Source organism: Melitaea cinxia, chromosome 3 (genome assembly GCF_905220565.1).
Source record: "Melitaea cinxia chromosome 3, ilMelCinx1.1, whole genome shotgun sequence".
Taxonomy (NCBI): Eukaryota; Metazoa; Arthropoda; class Insecta; order Lepidoptera; family Nymphalidae; genus Melitaea; species Melitaea cinxia.
This window is the reverse complement of record NC_059396.1, coordinates 12,912,238-12,923,541: the sequence shown is the minus strand read 5'-3', so window position 1 is coordinate 12,923,541 and position 11,304 is coordinate 12,912,238. Positions and strand designations below refer to the sequence as shown.

The window sequence follows — 11,304 nt, the reverse complement described above, 5'->3', positions numbered from 1 at the left end:
CGGAGGTCGACGCCCGAGGGTGCGCCAGGGGGCGTTTTGCACTTCCGCCTCACTGCACTCATTTCCGCATAAACAGTGCATACCTTACTTTACCAAGAAGTAAGCCTAGGGTTATTATGACAATATTCATTGTAATTAACATGCACGTGACGTTCTATTTATATGTTGAATTTTAAAATAACGAAATCTATTTTGTGGTAGATTTTGCTGTCTTTATGTTTAGCTATTTCGAAGTTTTGATGAAGTTTCCATCAGTTTAGATAATACCTAATCAACTTGAACTGCATTAACTAGAGCTAGAGAATGCAATTTGAAGTCCCCTTTAAAAAGTTTCCAAAGCGAAGGAGTATGGGTGAAATAAAACAAAGGCAGCACGCGCCCGCCGCGGCACTCATACTGAGTGCTCTGCTTTGTGGCAGCCCTGGCGATACAATGCATCGCGCGATACATCTACACGCAAGCCTATCCTACAAACTCCCGTACTATAAAGCTTATTACTCCCATGACATACACTTTAATGTTATATTTAAGTATCCACTTTTAAATAAAACACCGTTTACACGCCAGGCCCCTTCTGCACTTTTAAATTTAAGAAAGAATACATCAGTACTCTATAAATATGTACATATATATATGTATACCCACATTTAGGGAGTACTGAAGGATTTTAGCATAAATTGCTTATACATATAAAAAAGAGAACAGTTGGTAAAATTCTCTCACCCGATTATTGTTTAAAAATTATTTGTGTATTATAAGATAAATATTTCTTTATATTTATTTAAAAATTTTAAATTACAATAGTATCACAAATATAAAACGAGTGAAAGTATGGTGAATAAAGCAAAACATGATAGAGAGAGAGAGTAAAACAGCTCAAGTGTTTAATTTAGACGTATTAAAAATACAGTAAAAGTTACTACTTCTTGTTCTTAACTAATTTCGGTAAACATCACAAGAAAATTATGTTTCGTAGTGGTTAGAAACAACTCGAGTGTGATGGACATCATTATAGACCGCCACTAATGAAGCTCTCGATTGCCGAGATATAAGAACCGAGCCACGACGCTGTTATCAGCGTTATAGTTCGCGTCATGTAAAAAGAACGCTGGCCTTGAAGCTGCGCAGAAGCGATTTATCGGTCTATTTGGTGGTACGGGGTAGGGGGACGGGAGTGTTTATCACTGTCGCATGCTTGCCGGTGTGCTATTGGTTGACAGCGGTTGACAGTTCGACGTCGACTCAAATTATTATCGCGCACAAAAGTTTTAAATTACAAAATTCTCCATTTACTATTTATTTCACTAAAAAACAATTATCAATTTATCATTTTAAACACATAAAAACTATTAAGATACGAATATCGAGAGTACAGATAATTATTATTTTTGAATACGACATTTCAATAAATAAAAAATTTGTTATTGCTTTTGTTTAAAAAAAAAATTGTGATTTTGTAAAGTGATAATTATTATACTTATTTAGTCCGAATTATTCGCACTTGTATTTCTAGTATTTTTTAATGTACCTACCAATAACCATTATACGAAGCCGCGAGTGAAAGCCTAATTAAAAAATAAAACAGTAGTACTTGTGCGCGAGTATACCCATGCGCAAACGCACCCCCTCCAGTTTCTTTCAGCGTTCTTTTTACATGACGCGAAGTATACCCTTGTAACGTTCCGCACAAGCTAAAAGTTAAATGAATTCATGCAAACTTAAGAGCCATTTCACAATTTTACGCTCTGCAAGTTTAGGTAAATTTGGTCGCATCGCGCGAGTCGTACGAGCCGCGCGATCTTTGTGCTAGTACGTATAGTGTGACAACCAAAAGACCATCGTGATCATTTTCTGATGTATAATAAAAATTATAACTATGGTATAAAATGTTTTTACATAATTAATTTGTTAAAAATTTCAAGTATGTTATATAACAACAGTCAATAAATTTAAAATAAAATTAAAATAATCAATTTTATGAAACAATTTTTTTTAAATTGATTTAGTTTTTTCAGTTTACGAATGAATCTAATATTTACAATATGAATAAAAAAGCATTTAATGACATCGACACCGACAAACATATTAATTAACAAATAACAAGACAAACAGATTGAAATGCCTATTTGTATTGATAGTGTGAGAAAAGAAAATTAAATTATACATTTGTTTACAGAAATTATCATTATATTATTTTACAGTCATTTTCGTAATATGTTTATTTTATTTATATTTTATTATGAAAGTATCAAATGCGTTTTATCCGCTATAACAACAGGCGCTTGGCGCGTGTGAGCGAAAGAGACGGCTGCGCAGAATTTGGCGTGGACCTTACCTCTAAGAGCGCTAGCGCTCGACTGATTTACCGGGCTTGATGCCTGGCAATATATACTATCTTTTTATTATTTAATATAAAATGTATTAAAAATAATTACATCTTTTAATTATTTTTTTTTTGTATTCCTTAATGATGTAAGTTTACTTTGATGAAGATAGTTCGTTAAAATTTCTTAGTTTTCTAAGAGAAATATCGCTTTTAAAATTGTACTTATTTGGAAAATATTCGTAACTTAAAATTTTTTTTATCGTTTAATAGAGATACAAATGGAATAAAAATCTATGATAGTGGACAACAAAATTATATTCCACATATTATGATATTTTTTTAAAATGGTTTCAACGTAGAGGTTATTGAAAAGTAGGACTTCAAAGTATACATTGCGACCGTTTACCCAGGGAGGAGGCTGATGAAAAGGTTAATAATTTTATACACATAATATAAATCAAAATTCTGATCTGACTATGGACTACAACAAAGGTTGCTCTATTATATTTCAAGAATATAAATTACATTATTGCATCCAACACTGAGATTAACGACGTCAAAATATTACAATTTCGCGGATTGTTACCGATTTTTGTGAAATGGCTCTTAAGTAATAAATATAGAATGAAATAAAACTAATAAAAAAAAAATAGAAACCAGGTAGGAACGAATTTCCTTCGGAAAGTAGAGAAGCAACACAATTTGAAAAAAAAAATGTTGAATTTTATATATATTTTCTAGTTCTTGATTTTTTTTAATTTTGTTGATTGGTTTTTATTAAGTACATAAAAGTTTTTAGGAAATTTAGTATTTTAGAAAATAACAAATACCGTAAAATAAAATAAATCAAACAAAATAATAATAATAATAATAATTCAAACTATTAAGTGAAATAAAAAATCATGTGTCTTTATTTATTTTTGTCGACAGTATAAAATTACATAAATATTTTAAAAAAGTTTACTAGTAATATTTTAGTTTTACAAACGTCATATTATACAGTCGTGTGACTGATATTACGTCACTTCCGTTATATATTTTTCTTACGGCTTTAGTCTCACATTATTCTCAATTCGGTCGCCCAGCCAAACGTCAAGCTTGCCGTAAGGAACTTCGTTTCAAAAAGGCGTACTTTATAATAATAAATAAATTATAAAAAAAGTAAACAAAAATGTAAAAAGAAAAACAGGTGAAGTCAGAACGAATTTTTTCTAAAAGTATATCGGATAATATATATTTATCTGTCAATTCTCAGTGATTCAACGGTGTGTATTTTGCTCTAATTCTTCTCAATACGAGCAGACCCCTTCAGTCAATAGTGAGGCGTTCTTAATCTGTTATAGTACCATCACAACTATTCACATTAATCACCAGCAATCTGTTGTCTTCTGGTAAGAAGTTAGGATCTCGGGGTAAAATCATTTTGATCAGGCTTTAAGCACTATATACATTATTCAATACAAAAACATTCACCAAAAGCAAATAAAAAAAATACTAAACATACACAAACTGTCTGGCAGTTTGTTTCTAAGGTATTCAAGTCCATGTCATATATACATGGGTAGGTATTTCAACATATAAATTTTTTAAAATAAATATACACTACCTAGCACTAAATGTACATATATTAAAAATACATTAAACCCACACTAGGGTGGGAATCGAACCCTCAACCCTTGGAGTAAAAAGAAGGCTCATTTCAAACTGCGCCAACGGTCTAGTCGATTATACGATAATACACATAGTCATTTACAATCATAATATTAAACTATAATCCACAAACATACTTAAAAAACTGCTTCTTACTTTGCTTAGAGATTGCATCCTCTATTCATTCTTTCGCAACACAACATCTGTAAAGCTACATCGATATTCAGTAAACATCTAAGTCTAATATTGGGCAGGTACATATTTTTTTACTGCAGCATTTGATTGAGGAAGTATGGCATAGAACCCAGTGCGCCGTCGAGAGCTTATCGAGAGCTGGCGTGAAAGCGGCTCTTCTTTCAAAGGGTTGCTTTGTGGCTGCCACTACAACCACTTAAAACTAGGGAACATACATTCTCAAATATGAATACTTATAATGAATGCTATACCAGACTCAAGCGGGGCGCTGTTTGAAGCCGTGACAAATTATACTTTTTTGTTTGCAATGAGTTAGAAAAGTACAAAAATGTAATTGGGCCTGAATAAATGTGCTAATAATTTAGTTTTGTACGCTCCATGCTAATTTAAATTATAAGTTTAAACATTTTTAAGGTTCTGTTGTCAAAGACTACATCTATAATAATAAACAAAAGAGTTTATGTGCATGTGTTTGTTAAATAGTCTGTAATGTTTTTTCTAGGGTTCCGTACCTCAAAAGGAAAAAACGGAACCCATATAGAATCACTTTGTTGTCCGTTTGTCTATCATGATGTGTAGGTGCATAATTTTAGTACAATTATTACCTAAATACTGGTAAATTTATATCAACAATGACGGATTTGCAAATAAACAATAATTTTAAATAGGCTTACATATCATAAATGAATTTTATCATATTTTTTTTTTTAATTGAAAACAAGTGCTACATCGATAGCGTATTGCAATAGAATAGGAACTAATTGTGAGTGATAAGACCGATCAACTTACATAGTTATCCCCTAATTCAGTTCTAATGGTACAGCAAGAGAAAACTGTCTCTATCCAGGCGGGCTTCCAGAGGAAATGAGTCCAATTTACCATTATCTCGGGGAATTGACTGCCATGACCTTCTTATAGCCGCCTTTTAAGCTAAATACTTCCCTATGCTTATTATCCGCAATGCGCAATAATTAATTCGAGAAAGTTACGTTATTAGTATACTATAAAATAAAAACGTACGTAATAGAAATCTTTGAAACTTTTATTTTGACACGCTTATATGAATTTGACCTGCATAATTGTAATGGAATCTTAAATTTAATTTAAACCACTTTCACAGATGTCTGACAATACTAATTTTAACTGTTAATCAGTTATATCTTATATATAAAATTCTCGTGTCACAATGTTAGTTAAAATACTTCTCCGAAACGGCTGGACCGATTTCTATGAAATTTTGTGTTCATATCGGGTAGGTCTGAGAATCGGCCAACCTCTATTTTTCATAGCCCTAAGTTATAAGAACCCCTTCTTAAGGGGGTTTAAGGGGGTTAATAACTAATATGGCAAAACAACGTTTGCGCGGTCGGCTAGTTGTATTTATAAATAAATCAAAATTTATAATTCTGGAGCATGCAGGGGCACGAAATATTACTAGAATAAATCAATTTTCAATATTGAAATTTTAGACGATGCGTTAGCGCAGCGGTCACAGCACTGGCCGTTGCGCTGGCGGTCGCACGTTCAATCCCCGCTCACGACAGACATTTGTATTGGCTATATAGATGTTTGTCGTGGTCTGGGCGTTTGTGCTTATGTATTGTGTGTGTTGCCGGACCCTCGACACAGGAGAAAATCCTACTGGGGGCGTTGAGTGTAACGCGTTTATTTATCATTTATTTATTTCATCATCATCACTTCAGCCTATCGCAGTCCAATGCTGGACATAGGCCTCCACAAGTTCACCCCAAAAACGGCGTGAACTCATGTGTGTTGCCCATAGTCACCGCGCTGGGCAGGTGGGTTGGTGACCGCAGGGCTGGCTTTGTCGCACCGAAGACGCTGCTGCCCGTCTTCGGCCTGTGTATTTCAAAGCCAGCAGTTGGATAGTTATCCCGCCATCGGTTGGCTTTTCAAGTTCCAAAGTGGTTACGACACCCACGGGATGATAGGGGGTGGCTATATTCTTTACTGCCGTAAGCATTTGTTTTCTTATTTATTCAACAGTGGGACATTTATATGCTGATTCAGTTTATTTACAACTGTTTAAACATATTAGTGGTCGCCCAGAAGTCGAAATTCGACCATAATTAAAAATTAAAGTAAAAAAAAAAAAATGAAAACAATGAACCTCTTTTAAATTTTTCAATTTGACTACAGGCTTTGACCATCAACAAAAGAGTATAATATGAGTGTGTGTGTGTCAAAAACGTGGTAGTGTGTGTAATGTTTTTTTTAAATTGATTTTATATATTATTATGCATAATTTAAAAAAAAATAACATTTTGCACTGCTTCTCTATATAATCTATAAGTGTACGAAATTTCATACTCCTACGTTCGCCCAATTTTCGTAAAAAGGGGTACAAAGTTTTTGCTTTACGTATTAATATATAGATTTATACAAATACTGATATTTACATCTACAAATACTTATAATTTTCCTGCAAATTTGCTTATATATGTACCTCTTTAATAATTTTTAGAACCTTTTTTTTATTTCAAGACCTTGTAGGATATATAATTAATAATATTAATTAAAGTTAAAATCCAGTACTCTATGTAGCCACCTAAATTCAAATGCTAGGCAAAGATCTCCGACGTACATACAGCTGGATCTCCTATATACGTCGCGCGTCACTAACTTCCTTCCCGATGATTCTCATCAACAGTAATCAATAAAAAATAAAATAAAAAACAAATATAGTATTTTGAAACGGTCTTACAACCGACAAATATAGACAGTAACTTTGATCTTTCCAGCGGGTGTGACGACGTGCAGCGTTCGTTGGAGCTGCTGGACCAGGTGCTGAGTGAGTACGACGAAGGCGAGCCCCGGTCATTGGAGGCGCGCGCGCCGGCCACTCCGGCCACCCCCGCCACCCCCGCCACTCCGGCCACCGACGACGACTCGCCGCTCGCCGGACACACCTCCGAGGACGATGGATACATGAGCATGAACGGGAGACGGTAAGAAAGATTAACTATCCTTTAAAAAAACTATGAGAAAAGACATAATAAGTTTGAAAGCTTGAATGAAATAATACAAAAAGTTGAAATAAATCAAACGTCTCCAATTTCTATATATCTAATATAGAACTAATAGTTACGATGCTTATTATTCTACATGGCATTATTCTTTACGATTATATTTGTCCACGAACTGCCTTTCGACTTTTCTACTCTGCTCGATCTTGCGCGTCTTTCGGAATAACATAATAGGTATATTCTTAGTCATGTCCTTTTCATGTTTAAGGTTGTCTGGAAGAGATCGCTCTTTTAGCGCCTTTTGTAAATGTTTATATTTTCTTTCGATGTAAAAACTTCCTCTTTTAGTGTACAATAAAAAGTATTTGTATTTGTAATAATGTAAATTATAAAATTATATACATAATGGCAAATTATTGTATTAAAAGTAAAGAAGACAAAAGAGTTTAATAGAGTTTTTAATATATAATTTTAGAGCGAAATTCGCGCTGGGTTTTCGACCGACGGAGGAACGTGAGGAGAGTTCGCCGCCGGATCCCCCATCGCCACACTCACCGCCGCCTCCTGAAGAAGCAGAGAGAATTATTTCAACTCTATTACCTAAGTAATGACCATTTTACTTCCGCCTATTTTATTTCGTATACATTGAACTACTTCTTAATATATGAGTTTTAAATCAAGACAATTCATAAGAACCAAATACTTTTATCGTTTATAAAGAGTGCAGTAAAAATTATAGACAATTTTGTATCATTGTGATCTAGTTTCTACGAAAAAATAACAAAAATTAAATATAATATTATCATTACATTCCTTCTTAGTTACTAGACTTTATACCACCGATAATTTTAAATATCTAATAAATATAATTTCAGAGTTTCACCTGCAAATTCTGCCAAACGAACAATTTCGGCGGAGCGGTGTGAGGCCGAAGAGAAATTGGATTCAATAATAAGCGTAAATGGAATTACAACCGCAACTCAAACTACATTTGTAAGCTTCTATTTCAATTCCATTTAAACAAAATATATCAAGTTATATAATTTTCTAAAAAATAACTATATATTTTTTGACTTGTTACAGCCGAAAACTAGACACCAACGTCCGTATGGGTGGGATAAAGATATTGAATCGAATGGTTTCCAGTTACAGCAACCACCGGTACCTCCATACAAATTCTCGTCATTACAGCATGGCACCCGCCCACCTCAATCCGAAGTCATCCCAACGTGGCTTCCTCCAAGGCATTCAGCTCCAATTAATTTAAAAAAGTCACCTAGCTTCGAAAATCCACCAGTGTTTCCGTTTATGGGCTTCTCGAGCGAATTCAATGACAAACCATATAATGAACATCCGGTCACTATTTACCCTGGTCCAAATATCCAATATAATCGACAATCTCACTCTCCAACATATAAAATATCACCTTCAAGTATCACTAAAACTATCGATAAAAAGAGCAATGGTAAACGTGATAGCAGATCGGAAGGAGAAATGCTATCGCCGAAAAGTAAAGTACCTCCGCGGACTCTCGCCAGTTCTATGGAGAGGCATAGAGAAGTTTGTAGAGGATCATCGGAGGACATAATGGAGATTTGCAAGACGCGAGGTTCGAATAGGTGCAACGACGAAGATCATTTTTCAGACGATTCGTTGGAAGAGTCCTTTCCACCGCCACCGCCCGCAGTTAGCACACCATCGAAACGCAATTCCATAGCCTGGGAAGTGTCTCTCGATGGTGACGATCCACTACTTACTCCAGGAAGTACAAAGGTATTTTTACCTATAATTTTAAAAGGCAATTTATTACCTTGAAAATCGCCTTAGTCCTGATGCTATCCAGAATTAACGTAAAATATGTAAATGCAAGCTTAGCATCAATACGCGTCATAAACATCGTAATATAATATTAACGTTAAGTTAAACTTTTTTGCTGATTAACTAATTGGTTAAAAAGTTTTAGTAACTATCATATTGTTTTTTCCAAAACGATTTCTTTGAATTATTCAAAAGAAGGTACAGAACAGAAAATAAAATTTATGTTGTATGAGAAAGTATATAATTATTTTTTTTTCTTTATAGGTTATAGGAAGACGAAGAAGAAAATCTGGAGACCAGTCTCATTCAAGTACTAGTTCCATACCACAAAGAGTAGACGATGATTGGGGCGAGGAATATTGGCCTCCACCACCGCCGATATCCCAATGTGAACCTTTGACGTCACCTATTTCTGATGCAGAAACAGAACATCGTCGCGTACAGGATCTTGCATCAGGCACTTACGTTATCAGGAAAGGAAAGAACAGAAAGCAGCTGCCAACCTTTAATAAAAACTCTAATAATAAAACACAACCTGCTACAAATAATCTTTCGCAAAGCCATAGTTTAAACAGAAGTTTCGAAAAGTCTATTGACGGTTCTAGCATTTCAATAAGTGGTTCAGGGTCTGTTGGTTCCTATAACTCTAGACCGAGTTCAGATTTAAGTTTACCTCAATCACGATACAGTGCTGACTTGAACTCGAGGTTTAGTCGTGAACTAAATACTCCAAACTCTAGATATAGTATTGACCTTTGTACTCCAAATTCTAGATTAAGTAAAGAAATGACTTCTCCTAAGTCAAGACTCAGTTTGGATCTCAATAATGCCCATGAGAGATACATCAATCCAGAGTATTATGGCCATAGTCCTAAAAGTAGACAGGTAAATAGCGATAAGATTGTTGTTGGATCCAAGAATAGCACTCAAAGTAAATTATCCCCACAAAGTAGATTTACTGATTTCAAAAAATATTCTTCTACTTTTGATAACATACAGTCACTTATAAAAGAGGGAAAAGTTGAAGAAACACCTCAAGTGGATTGCAATGAAACTGTTACCGAACTTTCAACGGTCCCTCCTAATATGGTCCGAGTTATATCTCTTCCAAGTCTAGGAGCTGAAGGAGATAGTAACAGTGCAAGTCGCCAGGCTCTTATAACGACAGTAGAAGAGGAAGAGGACCAGGAAAGTGGAGAACCGGAATCTAGTGGTGAAACTTCGCCACTTCGTAAAATTGAAAATAATATTAGTGCTATACTGAACCAAGGTCGGGACCAAAAACATTTTACTCCATACTTACCCAAAGACTGGAATATCCATAAGGACGAATACTGTGATGAAATATCAAAAGAAATTTTAGAAAACAATTTCCGTTATAGCTCTAGAGATAAACAGAAGAGGCATGATATTCAAAAATCATCTAGCCACAATGAAATTCAAAATCAGAGGTCAATTGAGCGTCGCGATCGTTCTTCAGGGAGAAGATCAAATAGTATGCACAAGTCTACCAGTGTAAAAGACGTACCGGTCAGCCTTATGCGACAACCCTCATCCTCGGATTCTGCAGTATCAAGTGGCGGAGATTTTCCGCTAAATGTTCAAATCGTTGAACATTCCTACAGACATAATAAAAATAACCAATTGCCTCCATCTCCGAGCATGGGTCATGAAATGGGACCCCTACCACAAACACCAGAATCTCCAAAGTTTCCGCCCTTGCCACCCTCCCCTGTACAGGAGGTTGAGGACGAGTACACAGAAATTATGCAACCGACAGAAAGGCGTCATGGTAGAAAAGCCGACACACTACCGACCCCAACAATGGAATCTAGGAGAAGGTAAGAAAACTTAAATTCATATAATACCATCATTATCAATTTGAGGTTCAAATAAAAGCAATAGGTAAAATGAAATAAAAGCTTATTCACTTCATATTCCTATTTTATTTGTTTAAATGCGCTAATTGATATCAAAGTGTAGCACGCTTTTCTAAAAATTATTGTTGCATTGTCAGCCATTAAATAAATTAGCTATGTAAATATTCAAAGATCTTCATGAATTTATTACAGAGTTATAATTACAAAAGCGGCCGAGATCACGCATTGCCTTGTTAATATAATAAATCATTTATAGCAGACAAGCATGTAAATTTTTTGAACGTACTAGTCTTGGAATTTATATTAATATATTTATTTGAAACTGATTTAAAAAAGTCTTTTATATTAGGCTACATTACAAGACAAGTAAATTTAATCTGTTTGAAACATCACAGCGTATATTAAATAATATTTAACATTATAAGTTTTATGAAACACTTGTATAATT

At 34.5% G+C, this 11,304-nt stretch overlaps 1 protein-coding gene across 1 annotated transcript in view; it reads left to right on the top strand.

The window, feature by feature from the left end:
• The first annotated feature begins 348 nt into the window (after positions 1-348).
• Positions 349-11,304, top strand: part of LOC123667688 — a 44,164-nt gene continuing 33,208 nt past the window's right edge. Inside the window, exons 1-6 of the mRNA XM_045601532.1 lie at positions 349-479; positions 6,934-7,140; positions 7,592-7,762; positions 8,034-8,151; positions 8,242-8,931; positions 9,241-10,817. Coding sequence (XP_045457488.1) covers positions 349-479; positions 6,934-7,140; positions 7,592-7,762; positions 8,034-8,151; positions 8,242-8,931; positions 9,241-10,817 — 2,894 coding nt within the window. The remainder of the gene's footprint in view (positions 480-6,933; positions 7,141-7,591; positions 7,763-8,033; positions 8,152-8,241; positions 8,932-9,240; positions 10,818-11,304) is intronic.